This window comes from Cydia amplana, chromosome 14, assembly GCF_948474715.1.
Source record: "Cydia amplana chromosome 14, ilCydAmpl1.1, whole genome shotgun sequence".
NCBI lineage: Eukaryota > Metazoa > Arthropoda > Insecta > Lepidoptera > Tortricidae > Cydia > Cydia amplana.
In genome coordinates, this window is record NC_086082.1 from 17,462,825 (window position 1) to 17,490,475 (window position 27,651).

Genomic DNA, 27,651 nt, shown 5'->3' on the forward strand with positions numbered 1-27,651 from the left:
GTTGATTATAAAATTTGTCATTCTTACTAATACTAAACATGACAAGTTATACATATAATCATGATGTTAATATCAAATTATCAACAACAAAAGAGTAAATATTTAAATATCTCTCTCTCTCTCTTTCATTGGATTATGGTTGTTTTTAGGACTCTGGTCATGAGATAAATGTACTAAGATGTTTATACAATACTTATACATAATATTAAAATAATAACTAAAGTAAAAAATACTGAAAAAAATAAATTAGTGATGGGACCTATGTATAAACCCCAATCCATCAGCTTGATCTGCAGCAATATAATGCAAAGCTTTGTAAATAAAATAAATATTAAATAAAAAACAAACATACTAATTCACATGTAGAAATATTGGTTTACCTACACACACATACAAGTTGCAAACTCGTTTGACCTTCAAGTTTCGACATGAGTGTAGTATTGTAGGCAGTAGACGGAGCTATATGTCTTGCGCAATGCGCCCGCGCAAGGCTGTGCTCAAATTCATTCATAGATCTGTCAGTTATGTCACATCACAGCTGACTACAAGTCTAAATTGGTGGATATGTGTGAAACACATGAAACGCGTACTAAATTCGTGCACTTATTTTGTTTTCCAAGAGACCTATTCCTATTACACAAATTATGTATATTGATGGATAGTTTTTAAAGTTCGACCGGTCGATGTGATCGACTGATCGCACGAGTACGCCCGCAGGAGTGATGTCAATGTTTTTAATTGTGGAGTAAAATCTACGCGACCTGTTTAGAGGATGCGTTTTAAAAATGAAGATAAATGGACAATTTTCCTTTGGGTATGACATTTTTAATCAATATTGTTTAAATAAAGGTGACTAAAACTGAAAGATGATATAGGTATTGCATGCAAAAATGCATGGGCATTCATTCAATTCTATACAATCATTGCGGGGCGGCGCGTGCGGCATGTACAATGTGCGGTACATGTTATAATAGCATGCTCTTTAGCGTTAAGACAGGCAGGATGCAGATTCCCTTAGAAAAAGACGCCAAATTCGAATTAAGTATGGCAGATCGAAATTTCGCGCCTTTTCTTATGATGAAATTGTCTTGCGTGGCTATATCTGTTTTAAATATTATATTTGTAGCCTGATGGTCCGCTGCGCGTCGCAATCATCGCTAGACGAATGTTCTCAGCGCGCGGAAGCGGCGGGCGGCGCGCGCGCTGCGCACGCCACGCGCTTATTGGACGCGCTCGCGCGCCTGCGCAGTGATGACACGCTCTGCGACGTACGGCTGAGGGTAGGCAGTCATAAGTAGACAAAATACTACTACAGACAGAGTTGTCACTGTAATGGTCCGCTGTGTGCAGTCGTCGTTATAGATATCCCAGCGCGCAGAAGCGGCGGGCGGCGCACACGCTGCGCACGCTACGCGTTTATAAGACGCGCTGGCGCGTTTGCGTAGGGGAAAGTGGCCCGAAGAGGGCACCTGAACGGAAAGTTGAAAAAAAATGGTTTGTATTCCAGTAACACAAGGTCCATTGTTAAATACTTTTCGATGAATTATGGCACAGAATAATTAATAGTACTACCGTACAGAAAATTCACTCCTTCACAAAAGTCAGATTTAGGTATAAAATTATACCTTTGTCGCCGCCTGCAAGCAAAATTGAAACTTATAACCGCGCACGAACCGTGAATCTCCTTTGCGCGCTGCAGTTTTATGACCGAGCTGTGAGTGTCGGCACGGGGTTGTCGCTTGACAAGTTTTTGTACCTATACTATATTTTTAAGATAAGTATGTAGGAATTACAAACGTTGATTATCTAAACATACATTTTTTATCCGGAGATAGTATGTCTGATTCTCACGGAAGTAAGTTTCGAAGCCATTGTGTATTTTCAACTACGCGAGCGCCACGTGACACGACTATCGTGCGAGCCGAGCGGCAGCCCAATGCCATACGCCTGTCCGCTGGGCGCGCCGGCCAAATGTACCTAAACTGCGGAGTGACGCCCCCCCTGATTATGGCTTAATTTATCGAAAAATTAAAAACTAAATTATACGCAATTTACAAAACCCCTACGATTGCCTGCTTTGCCCTAGGGGGGTCCTAAAGTGGGCACTCGCTCCTGATAAGGGTGTTTGTTTGTCAGGCGTGCTTGGAGGGTGGTGCGGGGGACGCACACGACGACGGCGTGGCCGCGCACCGCGCCGTGCTGGCGGCCAGCTCGCCGTACTTCCGAGCCATGTTCACGCAGTTTGACGAGAGGACCATGCCCACCATCACCATACAGGTAAACAAAGCGAATGAGCCGCACAAGCCACCCCACAGCTTGGTGTGCGAGCCTTTGGTCTCCCGGTTCGCTTTTTAAAATACTTTGACTTTGCAGTAAAGTCGGTTTCAATTTCAATGTCAGCTGACCTTCAGCCCCGCACGGAAAACACACTATGGAGCGTTCATGGCTGAGCCTTAGGCCTTTTGAATTTGTTAAAATTATTATTTAGTGTTTCTCTTTTTTTGACCGACCGGGGTGGCCACCTGGTAGGTCGGCCCAGATACAGCTGGGGAAACAGTGTGGAAGCGGATCTGCGTCAGCTTCAAGCCGATAATTGGCAGGAAACGGCGCAGGATCGGGAAAAGTGGAGTGCTCTCGTCTCGGAAGCCAAGATCCTCTCTTTGGGTGGCTGGGCCATATTAGTTAGTTAGTTTTTCTTCTTTTACCGTGTACTTTTCTGTTACCAGAATGTGGACCCCGAAGCGCTGCAGGCCATCGTCGACTACGTTTATAACCCTGACTCCCTGATTATCAACGAGGAGAACGTGCAGGTACCTATTACAGTCAGTACATTAACGCAGTCACAGTCTCCTCTGAACACGAAGTTAGAATAGAATTTTGATTGAAAAGCATTAATAAGTATGTATTAGTTTGCCTGAAGATATCTTACAATACACCAATATTTAGTCCGGTCCCACCTATTTAGCCCTACCCCTCGAGGTACCTAGCCTACCCACACCCCTATCTACCGAGCCCTGTCCACTGAGGACGAGGGGCTATCTACCCACTGGTCCGTATCCTTTACTCTGCTAAGACCTCGCTCCGCTCGGTCAACTTTGTTATGTTCCAGAGCATCCTGTCCGCGGCGTCACTGCTGCAGGTGCTGGGCGCGCGCGCGGCGTGCTGCTCGTTCCTGGCCGCGGCGCTGGCGCCCGACAACGCGCTCGGCATCCGCGCCTTCGCGGAGCTGCACGCCTGCTCGGAGCTCGCTCAAGCTGCTGACAGGTTCCTGGACCGACACTTCCTCCAGGTACTACCAGAGCATCCTGTCAGCGGCGTCACTACTGCAGGTGCTCGTTCCTGGCCGCGGCGCTGGCGCCCGACAACGCGCTCGGCATCCGCGCCTTCGCGGAGCTGCACGCCTGCTCGGAGCTCGCTCAAGCTGCTGACAGGTTCCTGGACCGACACTTCCTCCAGGTACTACCAGAGCATCCTGTCAGCGGCGTCACTACTGCAGGTGCTCGTTCCTGGCCGCGGCGCTGGCGCCCGACAACGCGCTCGGCATCCGCGCCTTCGCGGAGCTGCACGCCTGCTCGGAGCTCGCTCAAGCTGCTGACAGGTTCCTGGACCGACACTTCCTCCAGGTACTACCAGAGCATCCTGTCAGCGGCGTCACTACTGCAGGTGCTCGTTCCTGGCCGCGGCGCTGGCGCCCGACAACGCGCTCGGCATCCGCGCCTTCGCGGAGCTGCACGCCTGCTCGGAGCTCGCTCAAGCTGCTGACAGGTTCCTGGACCGACACTTCCTCCAGGTACTACCAGAGCATCCTGTCAGCGGCGTCACTACTGCAGGTGCTCGTTCCTGGCCGCGGCGCTGGCGCCCGACAACGCGCTCGGCATCCGCGCCTTCGCGGAGCTGCACGCCTGCTCGGAGCTCGCTCAAGCTGCTGACAGGTTCCTGGACCGACACTTCCTCCAGGTACTACCAGAGCATCCTGTCAGCGGCGTCACTACTGCAGGTGCTCGTTCCTGGCCGCGGCGCTGGCGCCCGACAACGCGCTCGGCATCCGCGCCTTCGCGGAGCTGCACGCCTGCTCGGAGCTCGCTCAAGCTGCTGACAGGTTCCTGGACCGACACTTCCTCCAGGTACTACCAGAGCATCCTGTCAGCGGCGTCACTACTGCAGGTGCTCGTTCCTGGCCGCGGCGCTGGCGCCCGACAACGCGCTCGGCATCCGCGCCTTCGCGGAGCTGCACGCCTGCTCGGAGCTCGCTCAAGCTGCTGACAGGTTCCTGGACCGACACTTCCTCCAGGTACTACCAGAGCATCCTGTCAGCGGCGTCACTACTGCAGGTGCTCGTTCCTGGCCGCGGCGCTGGCGCCCGACAACGCGCTCGGCATCCGCGCCTTCGCGGAGCTGCACGCCTGCTCGGAGCTCGCTCAAGCTGCTGACAGGTTCCTGGACCGACACTTCCTCCAGGTACTACCAGAGCATCCTGTCAGCGGCGTCACTACTGCAGGTGCTCGTTCCTGGCCGCGGCGCTGGCGCCCGACAACGCGCTCGGCATCCGCGCCTTCGCGGAGCTGCACGCCTGCTCGGAGCTCGCTCAAGCTGCTGACAGGTTCCTGGACCGACACTTCCTCCAGGTACTACCAGAGCATCCTGTCAGCGGCGTCACTACTGCAGGTGCTCGTTCCTGGCCGCGGCGCTGGCGCCCGACAACGCGCTCGGCATCCGCGCCTTCGCGGAGCTGCACGCCTGCTCGGAGCTCGCTCAAGCTGCTGACAGGTTCCTGGACCGACACTTCCTCCAGGTACTACCAGAGCATCCTGTCAGCGGCGTCACTACTGCAGGTGCTCGTTCCTGGCCGCGGCGCTGGCGCCCGACAACGCGCTCGGCATCCGCGCCTTCGCGGAGCTGCACGCCTGCTCGGAGCTCGCTCAAGCTGCTGACAGGTTCCTGGACCGACACTTCCTCCAGGTACTACCAGAGCATCCTGTCAGCGGCGTCACTACTGCAGGTGCTCGTTCCTGGCCGCGGCGCTGGCGCCCGACAACGCGCTCGGCATCCGCGCCTTCGCGGAGCTGCACGCCTGCTCGGAGCTCGCTCAAGCTGCTGACAGGTTCCTGGACCGACACTTCCTCCAGGTACTACCAGAGCATCCTGTCAGCGGCGTCACTACTGCAGGTGCTCGTTCCTGGCCGCGGCGCTGGCGCCCGACAACGCGCTCGGCATCCGCGCCTTCGCGGAGCTGCACGCCTGCTCGGAGCTCGCTCAAGCTGCTGACAGGTTCCTGGACCGACACTTCCTCCAGGTACTACCAGAGCATCCTGTCAGCGGCGTCACTACTGCAGGTGCTCGTTCCTGGCCGCGGCGCTGGCGCCCGACAACGCGCTCGGCATCCGCGCCTTCGCGGAGCTGCACGCCTGCTCGGAGCTCGCTCAAGCTGCTGACAGGTTCCTGGACCGACACTTCCTCCAGGTACTACCAGAGCATCCTGTCAGCGGCGTCACTACTGCAGGTGCTCGTTCCTGGCCGCGGCGCTGGCGCCCGACAACGCGCTCGGCATCCGCGCCTTCGCGGAGCTGCACGCCTGCTCGGAGCTCGCTCAAGCTGCTGACAGGTTCCTGGACCGACACTTCCTCCAGGTACTACCAGAGCATCCTGTCAGCGGCGTCACTACTGCAGGTGCTCGTTCCTGGCCGCGGCGCTGGCGCCCGACAACGCGCTCGGCATCCGCGCCTTCGCGGAGCTGCACGCCTGCTCGGAGCTCGCTCAAGCTGCTGACAGGTTCCTGGACCGACACTTCCTCCAGGTACTACCAGAGCATCCTGTCAGCGGCGTCACTACTGCAGGTGCTCGTTCCTGGCCGCGGCGCTGGCGCCCGACAACGCGCTCGGCATCCGCGCCTTCGCGGAGCTGCACGCCTGCTCGGAGCTCGCTCAAGCTGCTGACAGGTTCCTGGACCGACACTTCCTCCAGGTACTACCAGAGCATCCTGTCAGCGGCGTCACTACTGCAGGTGCTCGTTCCTGGCCGCGGCGCTGGCGCCCGACAACGCGCTCGGCATCCGCGCCTTCGCGGAGCTGCACGCCTGCTCGGAGCTCGCTCAAGCTGCTGACAGGTTCCTGGACCGACACTTCCTCCAGGTACTACCAGAGCATCCTGTCAGCGGCGTCACTACTGCAGGTGCTCGTTCCTGGCCGCGGCGCTGGCGCCCGACAACGCGCTCGGCATCCGCGCCTTCGCGGAGCTGCACGCCTGCTCGGAGCTCGCTCAAGCTGCTGACAGGTTCCTGGACCGACACTTCCTCCAGGTACTACCAGAGCATCCTGTCAGCGGCGTCACTACTGCAGGTGCTCGTTCCTGGCCGCGGCGCTGGCGCCCGACAACGCGCTCGGCATCCGCGCCTTCGCGGAGCTGCACGCCTGCTCGGAGCTCGCTCAAGCTGCTGACAGGTTCCTGGACCGACACTTCCTCCAGGTACTACCAGAGCATCCTGTCAGCGGCGTCACTACTGCAGGTGCTCGTTCCTGGCCGCGGCGCTGGCGCCCGACAACGCGCTCGGCATCCGCGCCTTCGCGGAGCTGCACGCCTGCTCGGAGCTCGCTCAAGCTGCTGACAGGTTCCTGGACCGACACTTCCTCCAGGTACTACCAGAGCATCCTGTCAGCGGCGTCACTACTGCAGGTGCTCGTTCCTGGCCGCGGCGCTGGCGCCCGACAACGCGCTCGGCATCCGCGCCTTCGCGGAGCTGCACGCCTGCTCGGAGCTCGCTCAAGCTGCTGACAGGTTCCTGGACCGACACTTCCTCCAGGTACTACCAGAGCATCCTGTCAGCGGCGTCACTACTGCAGGTGCTCGTTCCTGGCCGCGGCGCTGGCGCCCGACAACGCGCTCGGCATCCGCGCCTTCGCGGAGCTGCACGCCTGCTCGGAGCTCGCTCAAGCTGCTGACAGGTTCCTGGACCGACACTTCCTCCAGGTACTACCAGAGCATCCTGTCAGCGGCGTCACTACTGCAGGTGCTCGTTCCTGGCCGCGGCGCTGGCGCCCGACAACGCGCTCGGCATCCGCGCCTTCGCGGAGCTGCACGCCTGCTCGGAGCTCGCTCAAGCTGCTGACAGGTTCCTGGACCGACACTTCCTCCAGGTACTACCAGAGCATCCTGTCAGCGGCGTCACTACTGCAGGTGCTCGTTCCTGGCCGCGGCGCTGGCGCCCGACAACGCGCTCGGCATCCGCGCCTTCGCGGAGCTGCACGCCTGCTCGGAGCTCGCTCAAGCTGCTGACAGGTTCCTGGACCGACACTTCCTCCAGGTACTACCAGAGCATCCTGTCAGCGGCGTCACTACTGCAGGTGCTCGTTCCTGGCCGCGGCGCTGGCGCCCGACAACGCGCTCGGCATCCGCGCCTTCGCGGAGCTGCACGCCTGCTCGGAGCTCGCTCAAGCTGCTGACAGGTTCCTGGACCGACACTTCCTCCAGGTACTACCAGAGCATCCTGTCAGCGGCGTCACTACTGCAGGTGCTCGTTCCTGGCCGCGGCGCTGGCGCCCGACAACGCGCTCGGCATCCGCGCCTTCGCGGAGCTGCACGCCTGCTCGGAGCTCGCTCAAGCTGCTGACAGGTTCCTGGACCGACACTTCCTCCAGGTACTACCAGAGCATCCTGTCAGCGGCGTCACTACTGCAGGTGCTCGTTCCTGGCCGCGGCGCTGGCGCCCGACAACGCGCTCGGCATCCGCGCCTTCGCGGAGCTGCACGCCTGCTCGGAGCTCGCTCAAGCTGCTGACAGGTTCCTGGACCGACACTTCCTCCAGGTACTACCAGAGCATCCTGTCAGCGGCGTCACTACTGCAGGTGCTCGTTCCTGGCCGCGGCGCTGGCGCCCGACAACGCGCTCGGCATCCGCGCCTTCGCGGAGCTGCACGCCTGCTCGGAGCTCGCTCAAGCTGCTGACAGGTTCCTGGACCGACACTTCCTCCAGGTACTACCAGAGCATCCTGTCAGCGGCGTCACTACTGCAGGTGCTCGTTCCTGGCCGCGGCGCTGGCGCCCGACAACGCGCTCGGCATCCGCGCCTTCGCGGAGCTGCACGCCTGCTCGGAGCTCGCTCAAGCTGCTGACAGGTTCCTGGACCGACACTTCCTCCAGGTACTACCAGAGCATCCTGTCAGCGGCGTCACTACTGCAGGTGCTCGTTCCTGGCCGCGGCGCTGGCGCCCGACAACGCGCTCGGCATCCGCGCCTTCGCGGAGCTGCACGCCTGCTCGGAGCTCGCTCAAGCTGCTGACAGGTTCCTGGACCGACACTTCCTCCAGGTACTACCAGAGCATCCTGTCAGCGGCGTCACTACTGCAGGTGCTCGTTCCTGGCCGCGGCGCTGGCGCCCGACAACGCGCTCGGCATCCGCGCCTTCGCGGAGCTGCACGCCTGCTCGGAGCTCGCTCAAGCTGCTGACAGGTTCCTGGACCGACACTTCCTCCAGGTACTACCAGAGCATCCTGTCAGCGGCGTCACTACTGCAGGTGCTCGTTCCTGGCCGCGGCGCTGGCGCCCGACAACGCGCTCGGCATCCGCGCCTTCGCGGAGCTGCACGCCTGCTCGGAGCTCGCTCAAGCTGCTGACAGGTTCCTGGACCGACACTTCCTCCAGGTACTACCAGAGCATCCTGTCAGCGGCGTCACTACTGCAGGTGCTCGTTCCTGGCCGCGGCGCTGGCGCCCGACAACGCGCTCGGCATCCGCGCCTTCGCGGAGCTGCACGCCTGCTCGGAGCTCGCTCAAGCTGCTGACAGGTTCCTGGACCGACACTTCCTCCAGGTACTACCAGAGCATCCTGTCAGCGGCGTCACTACTGCAGGTGCTCGTTCCTGGCCGCGGCGCTGGCGCCCGACAACGCGCTCGGCATCCGCGCCTTCGCGGAGCTGCACGCCTGCTCGGAGCTCGCTCAAGCTGCTGACAGGTTCCTGGACCGACACTTCCTCCAGGTACTACCAGAGCATCCTGTCAGCGGCGTCACTACTGCAGGTGCTCGTTCCTGGCCGCGGCGCTGGCGCCCGACAACGCGCTCGGCATCCGCGCCTTCGCGGAGCTGCACGCCTGCTCGGAGCTCGCTCAAGCTGCTGACAGGTTCCTGGACCGACACTTCCTCCAGGTACTACCAGAGCATCCTGTCAGCGGCGTCACTACTGCAGGTGCTCGTTCCTGGCCGCGGCGCTGGCGCCCGACAACGCGCTCGGCATCCGCGCCTTCGCGGAGCTGCACGCCTGCTCGGAGCTCGCTCAAGCTGCTGACAGGTTCCTGGACCGACACTTCCTCCAGGTACTACCAGAGCATCCTGTCAGCGGCGTCACTACTGCAGGTGCTCGTTCCTGGCCGCGGCGCTGGCGCCCGACAACGCGCTCGGCATCCGCGCCTTCGCGGAGCTGCACGCCTGCTCGGAGCTCGCTCAAGCTGCTGACAGGTTCCTGGACCGACACTTCCTCCAGGTACTACCAGAGCATCCTGTCAGCGGCGTCACTACTGCAGGTGCTCGTTCCTGGCCGCGGCGCTGGCGCCCGACAACGCGCTCGGCATCCGCGCCTTCGCGGAGCTGCACGCCTGCTCGGAGCTCGCTCAAGCTGCTGACAGGTTCCTGGACCGACACTTCCTCCAGGTACTACCAGAGCATCCTGTCAGCGGCGTCACTACTGCAGGTGCTCGTTCCTGGCCGCGGCGCTGGCGCCCGACAACGCGCTCGGCATCCGCGCCTTCGCGGAGCTGCACGCCTGCTCGGAGCTCGCTCAAGCTGCTGACAGGTTCCTGGACCGACACTTCCTCCAGGTACTACCAGAGCATCCTGTCAGCGGCGTCACTACTGCAGGTGCTCGTTCCTGGCCGCGGCGCTGGCGCCCGACAACGCGCTCGGCATCCGCGCCTTCGCGGAGCTGCACGCCTGCTCGGAGCTCGCTCAAGCTGCTGACAGGTTCCTGGACCGACACTTCCTCCAGGTACTACCAGAGCATCCTGTCAGCGGCGTCACTACTGCAGGTGCTCGTTCCTGGCCGCGGCGCTGGCGCCCGACAACGCGCTCGGCATCCGCGCCTTCGCGGAGCTGCACGCCTGCTCGGAGCTCGCTCAAGCTGCTGACAGGTTCCTGGACCGACACTTCCTCCAGGTACTACCAGAGCATCCTGTCAGCGGCGTCACTACTGCAGGTGCTCGTTCCTGGCCGCGGCGCTGGCGCCCGACAACGCGCTCGGCATCCGCGCCTTCGCGGAGCTGCACGCCTGCTCGGAGCTCGCTCAAGCTGCTGACAGGTTCCTGGACCGACACTTCCTCCAGGTACTACCAGAGCATCCTGTCAGCGGCGTCACTACTGCAGGTGCTCGTTCCTGGCCGCGGCGCTGGCGCCCGACAACGCGCTCGGCATCCGCGCCTTCGCGGAGCTGCACGCCTGCTCGGAGCTCGCTCAAGCTGCTGACAGGTTCCTGGACCGACACTTCCTCCAGGTACTACCAGAGCATCCTGTCAGCGGCGTCACTACTGCAGGTGCTCGTTCCTGGCCGCGGCGCTGGCGCCCGACAACGCGCTCGGCATCCGCGCCTTCGCGGAGCTGCACGCCTGCTCGGAGCTCGCTCAAGCTGCTGACAGGTTCCTGGACCGACACTTCCTCCAGGTACTACCAGAGCATCCTGTCAGCGGCGTCACTACTGCAGGTGCTCGTTCCTGGCCGCGGCGCTGGCGCCCGACAACGCGCTCGGCATCCGCGCCTTCGCGGAGCTGCACGCCTGCTCGGAGCTCGCTCAAGCTGCTGACAGGTTCCTGGACCGACACTTCCTCCAGGTACTACCAGAGCATCCTGTCAGCGGCGTCACTACTGCAGGTGCTCGTTCCTGGCCGCGGCGCTGGCGCCCGACAACGCGCTCGGCATCCGCGCCTTCGCGGAGCTGCACGCCTGCTCGGAGCTCGCTCAAGCTGCTGACAGGTTCCTGGACCGACACTTCCTCCAGGTACTACCAGAGCATCCTGTCAGCGGCGTCACTACTGCAGGTGCTCGTTCCTGGCCGCGGCGCTGGCGCCCGACAACGCGCTCGGCATCCGCGCCTTCGCGGAGCTGCACGCCTGCTCGGAGCTCGCTCAAGCTGCTGACAGGTTCCTGGACCGACACTTCCTCCAGGTACTACCAGAGCATCCTGTCAGCGGCGTCACTACTGCAGGTGCTCGTTCCTGGCCGCGGCGCTGGCGCCCGACAACGCGCTCGGCATCCGCGCCTTCGCGGAGCTGCACGCCTGCTCGGAGCTCGCTCAAGCTGCTGACAGGTTCCTGGACCGACACTTCCTCCAGGTACTACCAGAGCATCCTGTCAGCGGCGTCACTACTGCAGGTGCTCGTTCCTGGCCGCGGCGCTGGCGCCCGACAACGCGCTCGGCATCCGCGCCTTCGCGGAGCTGCACGCCTGCTCGGAGCTCGCTCAAGCTGCTGACAGGTTCCTGGACCGACACTTCCTCCAGGTACTACCAGAGCATCCTGTCAGCGGCGTCACTACTGCAGGTGCTCGTTCCTGGCCGCGGCGCTGGCGCCCGACAACGCGCTCGGCATCCGCGCCTTCGCGGAGCTGCACGCCTGCTCGGAGCTCGCTCAAGCTGCTGACAGGTTCCTGGACCGACACTTCCTCCAGGTACTACCAGAGCATCCTGTCAGCGGCGTCACTACTGCAGGTGCTCGTTCCTGGCCGCGGCGCTGGCGCCCGACAACGCGCTCGGCATCCGCGCCTTCGCGGAGCTGCACGCCTGCTCGGAGCTCGCTCAAGCTGCTGACAGGTTCCTGGACCGACACTTCCTCCAGGTACTACCAGAGCATCCTGTCAGCGGCGTCACTACTGCAGGTGCTCGTTCCTGGCCGCGGCGCTGGCGCCCGACAACGCGCTCGGCATCCGCGCCTTCGCGGAGCTGCACGCCTGCTCGGAGCTCGCTCAAGCTGCTGACAGGTTCCTGGACCGACACTTCCTCCAGGTACTACCAGAGCATCCTGTCAGCGGCGTCACTACTGCAGGTGCTCGTTCCTGGCCGCGGCGCTGGCGCCCGACAACGCGCTCGGCATCCGCGCCTTCGCGGAGCTGCACGCCTGCTCGGAGCTCGCTCAAGCTGCTGACAGGTTCCTGGACCGACACTTCCTCCAGGTACTACCTCACTCAACATATAGGGCATCGCATCGACTGATCCGTATTTCTTCATTTATTAGTTTCAATTTTGTTTTTTTTTAGGGTTTTTATAATTTTAAGATACTTAAGGTGACGGTAGAGGTGGGTAAATTTTCAGATTCTGTCAATTTACCCCATTTCACACACAAGCGCACTTCACGCACACTACCTCACTTTACTGGGACAGGTCATTGACCCATCAAGTTTTTTTAAGATTGCGTTTTGAGTTTAGTGTTAACCACTGACCTCTTTTGAGGAACAGAAACTGTAAAAACGTTCCATTGAAAGAAGAAAGAGAAACAATACATTAAATCTTGCTCTCCTTGTCTGTTCATGTCACACGTGACGTATTTAAATTCTAATTTAATTCATTTGATTGTTAACTATTTTCTGCATATTATGGCTTTGTCGAGATACGCGTTTTGTAAAGTTAAACCGAATAAACCCAGATGTCATTAAGTCAGATGTAAAATGTTATTTACTACTCTATACGGTTATTCATAAGGCGAAAAATCAATTCAATTAAAAATTTAAATAAATAAAGTTTCGGCAGGGTGGAAATTTAATTAAGGCCGACAAAATAAAATTTAATAATATATGTCGGCTGATGTACCCCTAAGATCTTTACAGATTTACTTGTACGAGTATCGTATATTCGCTATTTATTTTGCTATTAAATTTATAAAATTAAAATAAATAATTAAATATTATACTGGCATTCCACCGCTATTATTTCAGTGCTGAACTGATTATCTTCGATCGTAGCCTTGATGATGTAGTTGTACTTACACTTACGGCGGTAGGAGCGGCAATGAACCCCGCGCAGCGTAGAACGAGAGGTGCGTTGGGATAAGTGCATATACATATAATTCTTCGTGCGTCTGTCTGTCTGTCCGTCAGTCTGTCACAGTCTATTTTCTCCGAAACTACTGGACCAATTCAGTTTAAATTTGGCACACATATGTAAATTTGGCACACAAATGTAAATTTGTGACCCAAAGATGGACGTGTAACGTAAATAAAATGTATTTTAGAGAATTTGAAATACGGTAGCCATTTTTGGGGGGGGGGGGGGGGGGGTAAATGAAAAAATTAAAAAATATGTTTTTTAAACTATATAGTGTTACATATCAAATAAAAGAGCTCATTGTAAGAATCTCAAACATAACTTTTTTTATAATTTTAGGATTAATAGTTCAGCAGTTATTCATGAAAATAGGCAAAAAATGATCATTCTCCGCCCACTTTCTCCGAAACAACTGGATCTAAAATTTTGAAAAAAATACACAAAGTAGTTCTTTACCTATATATGTCAGGAAAATCTATAAGAAATGTGCAGTCAAGCGTGAGACGGACTTAATATACGGAACCCTTAGAATGCGAGTCCGACTCGCGCTTGTTTTTGTTTAGCTCTTATTAGGTTTAAGGAGTTTTATGAGTGAAAAAAGAAGTTTTTTGTTTTATGTGCCCGCGTTATTGCCGATCGATTGTGTTTTAAACGATAATTAGACAAAAAAACTTGTTTTTCACCCAACGAATATAGATCCCCATGACACATCTTCCAAGTCGCCTTTGGATAGGCTTAATTTTAAAAATAATTGAAATAATGTTCTATATCATTCATACTTGCAAAAAAAGACTAAAAATAATTTACGTGACCAATGCTTATTATTAGTAAATATCTTACAATTTAATATCTGATATATCACACGATACAAAAAAATGGCCGCAAAGTTAAAAGTTTATTTATTTACGTTACTAGTCCATCTTTGGATCACCGACTCTTTGTCATATGTGAAAAATGTGTACCAAATTTCAATTGAATTAGTCTATTAGGGGCAGACACACGAGTGATCTTAAAAGGGATTTTTTTCTTGAATGATTTGTATGTACTTACCCCAACGCACCTCACGTTCCACGCGGCGCAGCGTAATCAGTAAGTACCTAATAATTAGTGTCCGACCGAAACACAAATTTCTGTATATATAAATATTGTTGTCCTACTTGCTCGCCAACTTTTGGTCTTTGTCACATAGTTTAGTTTCATAATACGAAGTACTATTTCGTATGTTTCGGCCAGGCCGAAAGATTCGGCCGTTTTTTGGCCGAAACCGAAACTACGGCCGAAACATGATTTTATGGCCGAAACCGAAACCGAAACCGAATCTTCGGTCGGACACTACGAATAATCACAATGGTCTAAGTACCACAGACCCTACTGTCGCTTAAGTCCTTTATGCCAATCTCTGCCTATTAGAACTTATAAAAAAAAAAGAAACCGAGTAATTATATCCAACTACCGAACCTGCTTACAAATTTTCTCGAGATATTTGAGAAATGTGATATGCAAAGGAGAACATTCGAACAAACGAAAGTATTTTTGCCCAAGCTGAAACGGAGACCTTCGCCTACGCTCGGTCAGTGATGGTTTAGGTACAGTCAGCTGCAGGTCACCCCTGCATAGAAGATTGTATGCAGGGGTGGTACCTTTTCTCTGCAGCTGACTGTACACCTATAAAAAATTGTTGTACCTGCTGCAATTTTATACCGGTACCGTACTTTATATTTCAACAGGTATAGTACCTTCAAAACGAAGCGGTATTGATAAATAATAACGGTACCGTACCGCCTATAAATAATAATAATAATTCAGCCTATATACAGGGTGGTCCAAACCTTGACGTCCAAAAATTTTTTTTTAGATTCCTCACGTCGTGGGCTATCAGAATATACCCCATCTATGTTAGCCGATTTTTCGTAGTTATCGAGTTATGATTTTTTTTTACTTTTAACTTTTCATATGAAATTCCGGGGTTCCCATACAGAGTGGCTAAAAAATAACTGCATTTCCGTTGCCAGGGAGGTTGTAAAAGTTGCTCAGTATAATCCCAACACCTCCCTGGCAACGGAATGCAGTTATTTTTCAGCCACTCTGTATGGGAACCCCGGAATTTCATAGGAATAAGAATAAGAATAAGAATTGTTTATTGCCACATACATGAACATAAAATAGAGTTAGAATTACTTACATAATAAAATAAAACAGTTGTTATCATATACAAAACAAAAGTGAGAAGATCTTTGTATTAGGCACAGGGTTCCAGTCTCAGCGTGTGCCGGGCCTAGGTGCCCGGCGCTGGTTTTCAGACCGGTCCCAGACTATGGACGGTCGGAGAATATTACCTACATAGGAAAAGTTCAAAGCTTAAAAAATCATAACTTGAAAACTACGAAAAATCGGCTAACATACATATGGGGTACATTATGATAGCCCACGATTTTTGGACGTCACGGTTTGGACCACCCTGTATAGACAATAATCTCAACGCTAGCCCAATGCGGATTGGGGACTTCACACACAGCTTTGAATTTCTTCGCAAATGTATGCACTACGAGTATGCAGGTTTCCTCACGATGTTTCCTCCTTCACCGAAAAGCTAGTGGTAAATATCAAATGATATTTCGTACATAAGTTCCGAAAAACTCATTGGTACGAGCCAGGATACCAATGAGTTTTTCCTTACCGCTTATACCGTAAAGAAATAATGCAGTCTCTGCTTTGCACGATTATTGTGTGGACATAATTCTTATAATCACCGAAACATACATACCTCTACGCACAGAATGTCATTGAAATAAAACATTGTTTTTTATAGTAAATTAATATAACATTCGATTTATACACATAACAATAAGCAGGCCAGGCCGCAGCGATATTGGCCTGTAAGCTTCATCTCGGTCTCCAAATCCGCAAAACTCGCTGGTACTAAATGCTGGTCTTGCCGTTATTAATTATCTTGATTCTTGAAGATTATCAGAACAGCACGTTACGTAATCGCATACATAGACGGAACGAACGTAGGTGTAGACACTGCAAGTCTTTAGGTATTAAACGAATTACGCTTCGTATTAATAGATGAGTAATATTTAAATGAACATATAATATTCTCTAACATAAATACAAGATTACAATTAATTGACATCAAAAGTCATTGACGTACAGAAGTCATATACATTTTTATAATGACGTAAAATTGATACCAGCATAATGAAAATCAATCCCAATCAGTAAAACGAGTTTTTAAACTTTTTTCATTTTAAGCGGGTTTTGAAGGAACAAGTTACTTAAATTCGATTGTAATCGTATTGTTTTAGGATAATTTACTGCTGTTTTCGACCGTTACGACCCGTAAATAACAACAACTCACATTTAAAATTTGACTGGAGCTCGACGTGATTATATTTATTTACCCTATTTTATGAAATACAATTTATCTACTGGTATACATTTTCGTATGCGTATATGATGAAATGTCTTTATTAATGTCAAAAACGAGCTATGACGATGTACACGTCTGCTTCGATGCAAGGCCAACGGCCATCTGACTCGAAGAAGAGTTTTGAGTGATGTTGTCAATGTATGGAAATTATACGAAAGTTTACATTTGGGATTGAATTTCTGTGTTGTATTTGTGAGTAAAAATATAAGTAGATAATAATCTGGTAGTTTAGTTATCTAGCCTTCAAAATCCCACAACAACTCAATTACTGTCAAAGACAAAACTGTAATGCGTCTTGCTCAAACGGAACTCCATATTTTGATTTTTGGACACTTTTAGTGTCGATTTGTAGAGAATTACAGGAAATAAAAAAAAATATGGCGTGAAGAGCCGGTACACGGCTTCTTCGTGAACAGATTTGCGTATAATTTAATGCAGTTATTAATCATTCATTGAACAAATTGATTGCACAAAGTGAGGTCTAAATCGAAAACGTCATATACCGTCCCCTTAAGGGGACGGTATATGACGTTTTCGATTTAGAGCTCACTTTGTGCAATCAATTTGTTCAAGAAATGTTTAATAACTGCATTAAATTATACGTAAATTTGTTCACGAAGAAGCCGTGTACCGGCTCTTCACGGCATAATATTTTTTATTTGCTGTAATTCTCTACAAATCGACACTAAAAGTATCCAAAAATCAAAATATGGAGTTCCGTTTGAGCAACACGCATTACAGTTTTGCCTTTAACAGTAATTGAGTTGTTGTGTGATTTTGAAAGCTAGATAACTAAACTAACAAATTATTATCTACTTATATTTTTACTCACAAATACAACACAGAAATTCAATCCCAAATGTAAACTTTCGTACAATTTCCATACATTGACGACATCACTCAAAATTCTTCTTCGAGTCAGATGGCCGCTGGCCTTGGATCGAAGCAGACGTGTACTTCGTCGTAGCTCGTTTTTGACATTATTTAGACATTTCATCATATACGCATACGAAAATGTATACCAGTAGATAAATTGTATTTCAAAAAATAGGGTAAATTAATTTATTTAAAATTTGATTTGTTGTTATTTACAGGTCGTAACGATCGAAAACAGCAGTAAACTATCCTAAAACAATACGATTACAATTGAATTTAAGTAACTTGTTCCTTCAAAACCCGCTTAAAATGAAAAAAGTTTAAAGACTCGTTTTACTGATTGGGATTGATTTTCATTATGCTGGTATCAATTTTGCGTCATTAAAAAAAAGTATATGACTTCTGTACGTCAATGACATTTGATGTCAATTGTAATCTTGTATTTACGTTAGAGAATATTATATATTCATTTAAATATTACTTACCTATTAATACGAAGCGTAATTCGTTTAATACCTGAAAGTCTTAGTGTCTACACCTACTTTGTTGCCGTTCGTTCCGTCTATATGTGTGCGATTACGTGCTGTTCTCAATAATCAAGAAACAAGCCATAATCTTCAAGAATAAAATAACAGCAAGACCAGCATTTAGTACTAACTAGTTTTTGCGGATTTGGAGACAAGAGATGAAGCTTACAGGCTAATACCGCTGCGGTCTGGTTATTGTTATGTGTATATATCGAGTATTATATAAATTTACTATAAAATAACAATGTTTTATTTCAATGACATTATGTGCGTAGGTATGTATGTTTCGGTGATTATAAGAATTTTGTCCACACAATAATTGTGCAAAGCAGAGACTGCATCATGCTTTCTTTACGGTATAAGCGGTATGGTACCGTTATTATTTATCAATACCGGTTCGTTTTGAAGGTAAAACTATACCGGTTGAAATACAAAGTACGGTACCGGTATAAAATTACAGCAGGGACAACCATTTTTATAGGTGTACAGTCAGCTGCAGAGAAAAGGTACGACCAGATAGATAATTGTATGCAGGGGTGGTACCTTTTCTCTGCAGCTAGCTCTACCTAAACCATCATTGACCGAGCGTTGGCGAAGGTCTCCGTTTCAACTTGGGCAAAAATGCTTTCGTATGTCCGAATTCTTCTCCTTTGCATATCACATTTCTCAACTGATTCTCGTGAAAATTCGGTAGTCCGATATAATTATTCGGTTTCTTTTTTTTTTTAACAATTTAAAATAGGCAGAAATTGTCATAAAGGACTTAAGCGCCAGTAGGGTCTGTGACACTTAAGATCACTGCGATTATTAGGTACTTACTGGCCCCTATTTCACCACGACCACGGTGACAGGTGCGACAGTTGTCGACATCACTGTTGCTGACGTCACAGGCCTCCATAGGCTACGGTAACCGCTTACCATCGGACGGGCGATGTGCTTGTTTGCCACCAACATTTTAATAAATAAATAAACTCCATTATATTGCCACTAAAAAATTCTTATTTTGCGAAGCTAATGACAATTGTCACAAGAAACACGGCAACTGTATCGAAATTGCGACACAGAACTCATTTCCTGTCAAGACTTACCGAAAATTCTTTGAAAAATCTTGTGACAATTGTCACAAGATTTTTTTGCGAGAGAAATGTCTGTTTTATCCGATATAATAAAGTATTTTTTTAATAATAGGTACAATGACGGTGGCAAACACGAATACGGCCCGCCCGATGGTAAGCGGTAACTGTATTATTAAATTGTACAACGGGACTTAATCGCGTATCTAAGTTTTAAGATTTACCTCCGACGTTTCGAGGACGGCGTTGTCCCCGTGGTCTCGGAGAAGACTGGCTTAAGTTGACATCAGCATCTTCTAACCGCGCGAGTTTTTCGAACTACCCGCACTTGGTCTTGTTTATCCGCTTGAACGTTTTGCGGTTCCGTTGTACAATTTAATAATGTGTAAAAATCGTGAAAGTTTAAATCAGTGTTAGCGGTAACTGTAGTCCATGGATGCCTATGGCGTCAATAACAGCGATGTTTTGTCGTACCTGTCACCGTGGTGAAATAGGGGCCAGATTACGCCGCGCCGCGTGGAACGTGAGGTGCATTGGGGTAAATGCATACCATTCACTCAAGGAAAATAATCTCCCTTATAAGATCACTCGTGTGTCTGCCATTTTGTTAAAGCCAATTTTCACCGTAACTACTGGACTAGTTCAATTGAAATTTAGTACACATATGTCAAGTAAGGAAGTAGTAAGTCGGTGATCCGAAGATGAGTAACGTAAATAAATGAACTTTTAACTTTGCGGCGATTTTTGGTATCATGTGACATATCAGATATAATACATAATTATAAGTAGGTGAGCAAAAATGTACCATAACCTAACTCAGAATTGTATTACATAAATACATATACAAAAAATAGTTCAACGCCAAAAGATTAATGGAAGACCTATGTCCTATAATAGGTGAGTTGGTCTTAAACAAAAAATATGCAATAAAAATGTGTAACTGTGGAACCCATAGTGAATCCTACTCGTACATGATCGGTTTTTATATTATGTACCTATAAGATATTTTCTACTTTATACTTTATAAGTGTACCTACATAATATTTACTTATAAGCAGTTGTCACGTAAAATATTTGTAGATTTTTTTGGAAGTATGTGTCACATCATCATCATCTTCCTCGCGTTGTCCCGGCATTTTGACACGGCTCATGGAAGCCTGGGGTCCGCTTGGCAATTAATCCCATAAATTGGCGTGGGCACTAATTTTTATGAAAGCGACTGCCATCTGACCTTCCAACCCATAGGGGGTAAACTAGGCTCTTATTGGGATTAGTCCGGTTTTCTCACGATGTTTTCCTTCACCGAAAAGCGACTGGTAAATATCAAATGATATTTCGTACATAAGTTCCGAAAAACTCATTGGTACGAGCCGGAATTGCAATTCGCACGCTCCAGCGATTTTTTTGAAGTATGTATAGCACAAAAAAAATATTTAGAAATGTAACATTTAAGGTAGGTAATTAAAATACGGTATAAACATTATTGGAGAAGACTTGGAGGAAGTGTCATAGGGATCTACATTCGATGCGTGAAAAACAAGTTCTTTTGTCTAATTATAATCCATCGGCAATCACGCGAGCGCATAAAACGAAAATCATTTTTTTTTCACTCCCTAAAACTCCCTTAACCTAATAACAGTAAAACAAAAAATAAAATATAGAGGGTTACCAACCAGCCAAAGAATTATAAGTAGATATGTGCACTTATCCCAACGCACCTCACGTTCTACTCTGCACGGGGTTCATTGCCGCTCCTACCGCCGTAAGTAACTATCAACACCTACATTATCAAGGCTACGATCGAAGATAATCGCTTCAGCACTGAAATAATACCGGTGGAATACCGGTATAATATTTTTTATTTTAATTGTATTATTTTAATAGTGAAACAAAAGGGGTACATTAGCCAACACTGTTTCCATATATTTTCAAATTTTATTTTGTCCGCCTTAATTAAATTTTGCACCCTGCCGGAACTTTATTTATTTAAATTCTCATTTAATTGATTTTGAGCCTTATGAAAAGTCGTATAGAGTAGTAAATAAAATTTTACATCTGACTTAATGACATCTGGTTTTATTCGGTTTAACTTTAGAAAACGCGTATCTCGACAAAGCCATAATGTAGAAAATTGTCAACAACCAAATGAATTATTAGAATTTAAATACGTCACGTGTGACATGAACAGACAAGGAAAGCAAGATTAAATGTATTGTTTCTCTTTCTTCTTTCAATGGAACGCTTTTCCTAAAAGGAGGCCACTAAACTCAAAACGCTATCTTAAAAAAAACTTGATGGGTCAGTGACCTGTCCCAGTAAAGTGAGGTAGTGTGCGTGAAGTGCGCTTGTGTGTGAAATGGGGTAAATTGACAGAATCTGAAAATTTACCCACCTCTACCGTCACCTTAAACAATTTAGACGTAATTCAAGAAAATATGCAAAAATGACCATTCCTCTTTATCTCCGAAACTACTGAGTTTAAAATTATGAAAAAAATACACAAAATAGTTCTTTACCTCTATACTCTATAGGTATCTGTCATCTATATGACAAGAAAACCTATATGTTAGAAATGTGCAGTCAAGCGTGAATCGGACTTAAGTACATATTTAGTTTTTGATATTGTTAAAAATTATGTAATGTACGGAACCCTTTGGAACGCGAATCCGACTCTCACTTGGCCGGGTTTTTTATTTTTATATTTGTTTTAGGTTCTCGAACAAGACGAGTTTCTGGGTCTCTCGGCGGAAACCCTCGCCCGCCTGTTAGACAGTGACCGTATCGCGGCGCCGGACGAAGAAGTCATCTTGGACGCTGTGCTACGGTGGATGAGGCATGACCCAGAAACGAGGTAATGTACATTTTGAATTTATAATGTTGGGCGCCATTGGATGGCACTGTTTTAAGAAATAAATTGAAATTACATAACATAAATTTGATCTTTTTCGGTTAAGGCCGTAATAGCTCACATCGTTAACTGTACATCGGTGGACTTTATGCCTTTTGTACTAAGGTCCACCGATGTACAGTTTGGAGTGTTGCTGTTTGTATGTATCTACAAATATTGGTTCAGTTTTACGACTATGTAGTTCTTGTTTTCCGGTTTTTCTCTCATCCTGGGTCATTTGTTATCTTCCCTATTAGTGACATGTAGTAAAGTATGTGTATGTTTGCAGGCGCGCACACCTGGGCACGTTACTGGCGCACGTGCGCCTCCCGCTGCTGCCGCAGGACGTGCTGGTGGCGCGCGCCGCCGCCGAGCCGCTCGCCTCCGCCGGCGTGCAGGTCAGTGTGGTGCAGTATGTGTATGTTTGCAGGCGCGCACACCTGGGCACGTTACTGGCGCACGTGCGCCTCCCGCTGCTGCCGCAGGACGTGCTGGTGGCGCGCGCCGCCGCCGAGCCGCTCGCCTCCGCCGGCGTGCAGGTCAGTGTGGTGCAGTATGTGTATGTTTGCAGGCGCGCACACCTGGGCACGTTACTGGCGCACGTGCGCCTCCCGCTGCTGCCGCAGGACGTGCTGGTGGCGCGCGCCGCCGCCGAGCCGCTCGCCTCCGCCGGCGTGCAGGTCAGTGTGGTGCAGTATGTGTATGTTTGCAGGCGCGCACACCTGGGCACGTTACTGGCGCACGTGCGCCTCCCGCTGCTGCCGCAGAACGTGCTGGTGGCGCGCGCCGCCGCCGAGCCGCTCGCCTCCGCCGGCGTGCAGGTCGGGGCGCCAGCGTAGTCTCAGCTTAATTATCGGTAGACCGATTTGATTTTACAACAAATTTGTAGTGGTATAAAATGTGTCATTTTGACATTTTAAAAGCCGGGGCACGGGGAGCCGAGACGGACTTTTGTCGTCGTTTTGAATAGATTTATTATAGATTATATATTCTTTAAAGAGGACGTTCCCGTCGCACTCGTATATGTGTTGCATAAAGCCCTTGCTACACGGTCGCCGACAAGCCTTCTAACCGTCCGTCCTTGGTCTGACCTTGGTCAGTTTTGGTCAAATTTTGTTGGAAACAACTGTCTACACGGTCCGTCCAGACCAAGGCCACGCGGTCTGAGGGGCTTGTCGACGACCGTGTAGCAAGGGCTTAAAGTTGGTGTTCCACCTTGGGGTTCGGTTGCAGGTGAAGGACCTGGTGATCGAGGCGCTGTCGTTCCACCTGATGCGCCCGGAGCGGCGCGCGGCGGCCGCCGCCTCGTGCGCGCGCGCGCGGCCGCGGCGCCCGCCCCGCGCGCCGCGCGCGCTGCTCGTCGTGGGCGGGCAGGCGCCCAAGGCCGTCAGGGAGGTGAGCACCTAACATATGACGGCCCCATATCGTAACCCCGTAACTGTATTTTAAATCTACCTATGCAAAGTAGCCCGAGTTCCACACTTATCGAACCGTAATGTGCAGAGGAAGCGTTCCTCTTGCGATGTGTTATGCGAAACAAATTAAAGACCGCTCGCAGAGTAGCATTGGCCATCGGACGAAATTCTTCGTGCTTAACGTTTCTACTTTAGCTCATTAGCTAAAGCAGGAACTACATCTAGTCTCGGCTTTAAGAGACGGCAGGCGGGGCAGTCGCCCAAGGCTTCGCTCTTACAAAACCTTGACGACCCTTGCATATTTAAACTTAAACCAAAAGAAGACCTCACAAAGATCTTCTGCTGGTAAAAGTCGCAGCTACCTCCGTCCACTAAAGTCAGTGTTGCTCGCACAGGTGGAAGCGTTCCACTTGGAGTGCGGTCGCTGGCGCGCGTGCGCCGCGCTGCCGTCGCGCCGCTGCCGCGCCGGCCTCGCCGTGCTCGACCAGCAGGTGCTCGCCGTCGGCGGGTTCAACGGTATGCCGACACCACAGAACAACTAATACTACTACCGTACACAAAATTCACTCCTTCACAAAAGTCAGATTTAGGTATAAAATTACACCTATATCGCCGCCCGCGAGCAAAATTGAAACTTACAACCGCGCACGAACCGTGAATCTCCTTTGCGCGCCGCAGTTTTATGACCGAGCTGTGAGTGTCGGCACGGGGTTGTCGCTTGACAAGTTTTTGTACCTATACCCACTGATTTATTATTTTTAAGTTAAATATGTAGGAATTACAAACGTTGATTATGTAAACATACATTTTTTATCCGGAGATAGTATGTCTGATTCTCACGGAAGTAAGTTTCGAAGCCATTGTGTATTTTCAATTTAGCGCGAGCGCCACGTGACACGAGTATCGTGCACGCCGAGCGGCAGCCCACTGCCATACGCCTGTCCGCTGGGCGCGCCGGCCAAATGTACCTAAACTGCGGAGTGACACCCCCCTGCCAAAACTCAGTGTCGGTTGCACCAAAATTGTATTGTATGGCTATTTTCATACTTCTCTGCCGAGTGATGTTGATCATTCTGTCAAATAAAATAAAATATTTTTCACCTCAGCAGCTCGAACAAGGGTACTTTGCTACTTAAAAACAGTGAGCAAAATGCGATTTTGCTCACTGTGTGGGACAAAATGAGCAAAAGGCGATTTTGCTCACTCAGTGAGCAAAATGCGATTTTGCTCACTGTTTTTAAGTAGCAAAGTACCCTTGTTCGAGCTGCTGAGGTGAAAATTTAATTGTTGGTATATCTTAAGAAAACATGGGTGAATAGAGGTAAGTGATGAAGAAGGAATACATTTTTCGGGTTCTCTAATATGTTCTCACTGCTGAGGTGAAAAATGTTGTGTACTACACGAGATCAAAGTTATTTACATCTCGTGCGCTTTTGAGTCCCTTACTACGCTCAAGATTCTAAATTAGATTCACTCGCTACGCTCGTGAATCTATTATAGAATCTTTCGCTTGCACGGGACTCAAAATAAGCACTCGAAGAAATATCAAACTTTGATCTCTTGTTGTACAAATAACTATTTTTTTTAAATAGTATTTTATTTTAGCTCATTTATATTCGTAAACTCGTTTTTTATCTGTATTTTTTCGCATCATCTTATTGATAAATCTACTGGAATTTCCTAGAGTCCTCGCGACACAGGCTTGACCTAGTGCGAGGGCTACTGCTAACCAAATTGTAATATTTTAAGTGAAACTGATTTGTTTTATCCTATATGTTTCATATGCCTGGTAACGAAATAAAAATTTTGTATTTTGTATTTTTTTGTATTTTAAATGTGGTCGGTGCAACTGGCCCTTAGATACCCCCCACCCTAGCGTCTTTTCAACGTGGGCATCTAGTCGACGCTATGGAAAATGGCGTCGCTGCGCCAATATTCCATCCAACAGCAGTCGTAGAGTTGACTAAACGAGACGGTTATGTGATTCTACTAGTAAAAGATACAAACTAGTAAATCTGATTATAATGATTGTATTTGAAGGTACCCTGCGTGTGCGCAGCGTAGATATATACTGCCCAGCCACGGACGCTTGGACGGTAGGGCCGGCGCTGTGCTGCCGCCGCTCCACGCTGGGGGTCTGCGTCGTGGACCGCACAGTTTACGCGGTGGGCGGGTAAGTGCGTTTTCATACTTCTGTTCTGGATAAAATATTCACCTATCTACTTGTAACAGCAAAAAATATGTTGTAGAATTCAATAGTTTACAAAAATGCTGATCGTAAGGCTTGTTACATTACATTATCAAGTAACAAATAGAGAGCTTTTAATTGAATTGATGTAATTTGTTTAATTTATGATTTTAATTGTCGGAGCAAAATGCTGTTCAGTGTTGGAATATGTCGAACTAAATATGCACAGCAATCGTACATTAAACGCGCATGCAGGTTGTATAATGAAAAGTGTATGAACGCAGATATATTTGGCAGTTCGTTAGGGTTATTTAAAAAGAAGGTCTATTCTTTATTAAATTCGTGTGAAAGTTAGGTTAAGCTATCTCATTATTTGTTACTTTTTAACCGCCTTCAAAAAAAAAGGAGGTTCTCAGTTTGACCCGTATGTATGTATGTATGTATGTATATATGTATGTATATATGTATGTATATTTGTTCGCGATTATCTCGCGTTTGGCTGAACCGATTTTGATGCGGTTTTCAGAAAACTGTTTCTTACATTCTGGAGAAGGTTTTAGTATACATAGATCTGAGCTGATGCTGAACCCTGGTTGTACCTAGTGGAACTCAGGTTTGGTGCAACATAGGCTCACGCTGTTTTGGTCATCCGACACGCCTTGATGAGCACTTGGGAGAGCAGTAACCAAGATAGAGCTGATGCTGAACCCTGGATGTACCTAGTGGAACTCGGGATGTACCTATTGGAACTCAGGTTTGGTGCAACATAGGCCCACGCTATTTTGGTCATCCATCACATAATGATCAGCACTTGGGAGAGCAGTACCCAAGATAGAGCTGATGCTGAACCCTTGCTGTACCTAGTGGAACTCAGGTTTGGTGCAACGTAGGCCAACGCTATTTTGGTCATCCGTCACATCTTGATGAGCACTTGGGAGAGCAGTACCCAAGATAGAGCTGATGCTGAACCCTTGCTGTACCTAGTGGAACTCAGGTTTGGTGCAACATAGGCCAACGCTATTTTGGTCATCCGTCACATCTTGATGAGCACTTGGGAGAGCAGTACCCAAGATAGAGCTGATGCTGAACCCTTGCTGTACCTAGTGGAACTCAGGTTTGGTGCAACATAGGCCAACGCTATTTTGGTCATCCGTCACATCTTGATGAGCACTTGGGAGAGCAGTACCCAAGATAGAGCTGATGCTGAACCCTTGCTGTACCTAGTGGAACTCAGGTTTGGTGCAACATCGGCACACTTTGTTTTGGTTAACCGACTTGTCGTCGTGTGCCTATGTTGCAGAGTTCCACTAGGTGGGTCGATGAACTTTTTTCTAACTGCCTTTAAAAAAAGGACGTTCTCAGTTTGACCCGTATGTATGTGTGTATGTTTGTTCGTGATTATCTCGCGTTTGGCTGAACCGATTTTGATTCGGTTTCCAGAAAAGTGTTTGTTACATTCTGGAGAAGGTTTTAGTGTACAGTAGGTACATGGATGGTTTGAAAAACCAATTGGACCCGGTAGGTGGCCATGCTATAATTTATGTTTTTAGATTTGATTTAGATAAAATAGTGGGAGTGGGAGTCGGACTCGGACTGGGACCGGGAATGGGAGTGGGAGTGGGAGCAATATACTTACAAATCGTTTAGCACCAAAACGTCATATTATGTTGTGTCGCGATTATCATCGAGGCCGTCACCAACATTGGTAGGTAGTTACTAGCCCAAAACTAAATGGAGAGCCTAACAAACTAGTATTTTAGCCTAAAACCTAAAATAAATGAAGTACCTACATATCACTAAAAAGTAAAAAATAAAATAAAATAAATAAAAAATAATTAAAAAATTAAAGATAAACAAAAATAATACCAAAATAAAATAACTTAATATAATATCTTTTTTAAAAAAAGGGAACCGCCTTCAAAAAACCAACCCACTGAAAAGTACAAAATAATTTTTATATGGCACCCCTTTTCGTGTCCAGTCCCTATCCCGTCGTAAAGCAAATTTTTGCCAAAAAGTAATTAATACCTAATAATAAGAAAATTAATAACCATTCGGGTAATTACTTCGTTTTTGAAGGCGGTGCCAAACCAACAAAAACAGTATTTACTACCAATCAGAAAAAAAATACGAGTACGTAGTACCTACAAGAACTAAATTAATGAGTAAACTAAGTAGGTATGTCTTTATAATGCAAGTAAGTGCAGCGTTCTTTGTGGTCTAAAATATCGGTTCTCAAAAATT

The 27,651-nt window shown here is 49.2% G+C and overlaps 1 protein-coding gene and 1 long non-coding RNA gene across 3 annotated transcripts in view; one reads left to right on the forward strand and one right to left on the reverse strand.

The window, feature by feature from the left end:
- The window catches only part of LOC134654266 (uncharacterized), a 290,346-nt gene that overhangs the window by 177,362 nt on the left and 85,333 nt on the right, over positions 1 to 27,651 (reverse strand). The window lies entirely within an intron of this gene.
- The window catches only part of LOC134653871 (ring canal kelch homolog), a 36,023-nt gene that overhangs the window by 1,662 nt on the left and 6,710 nt on the right, over positions 1 to 27,651 (forward strand). The window contains exons 3-11 of the mRNA XM_063509234.1: positions 1,127 to 1,280; positions 2,149 to 2,277; positions 2,727 to 2,810; positions 3,110 to 3,289; positions 21,629 to 21,768; positions 22,094 to 22,202; positions 23,038 to 23,199; positions 23,615 to 23,735; positions 25,260 to 25,392. Coding sequence (XP_063365304.1) covers positions 1,127 to 1,280; positions 2,149 to 2,277; positions 2,727 to 2,810; positions 3,110 to 3,289; positions 21,629 to 21,768; positions 22,094 to 22,202; positions 23,038 to 23,199; positions 23,615 to 23,735; positions 25,260 to 25,392 — 1,212 coding nt within the window. The remainder of the gene's footprint in view (positions 1 to 1,126; positions 1,281 to 2,148; positions 2,278 to 2,726; positions 2,811 to 3,109; positions 3,290 to 21,628; positions 21,769 to 22,093; positions 22,203 to 23,037; positions 23,200 to 23,614; positions 23,736 to 25,259; positions 25,393 to 27,651) is intronic.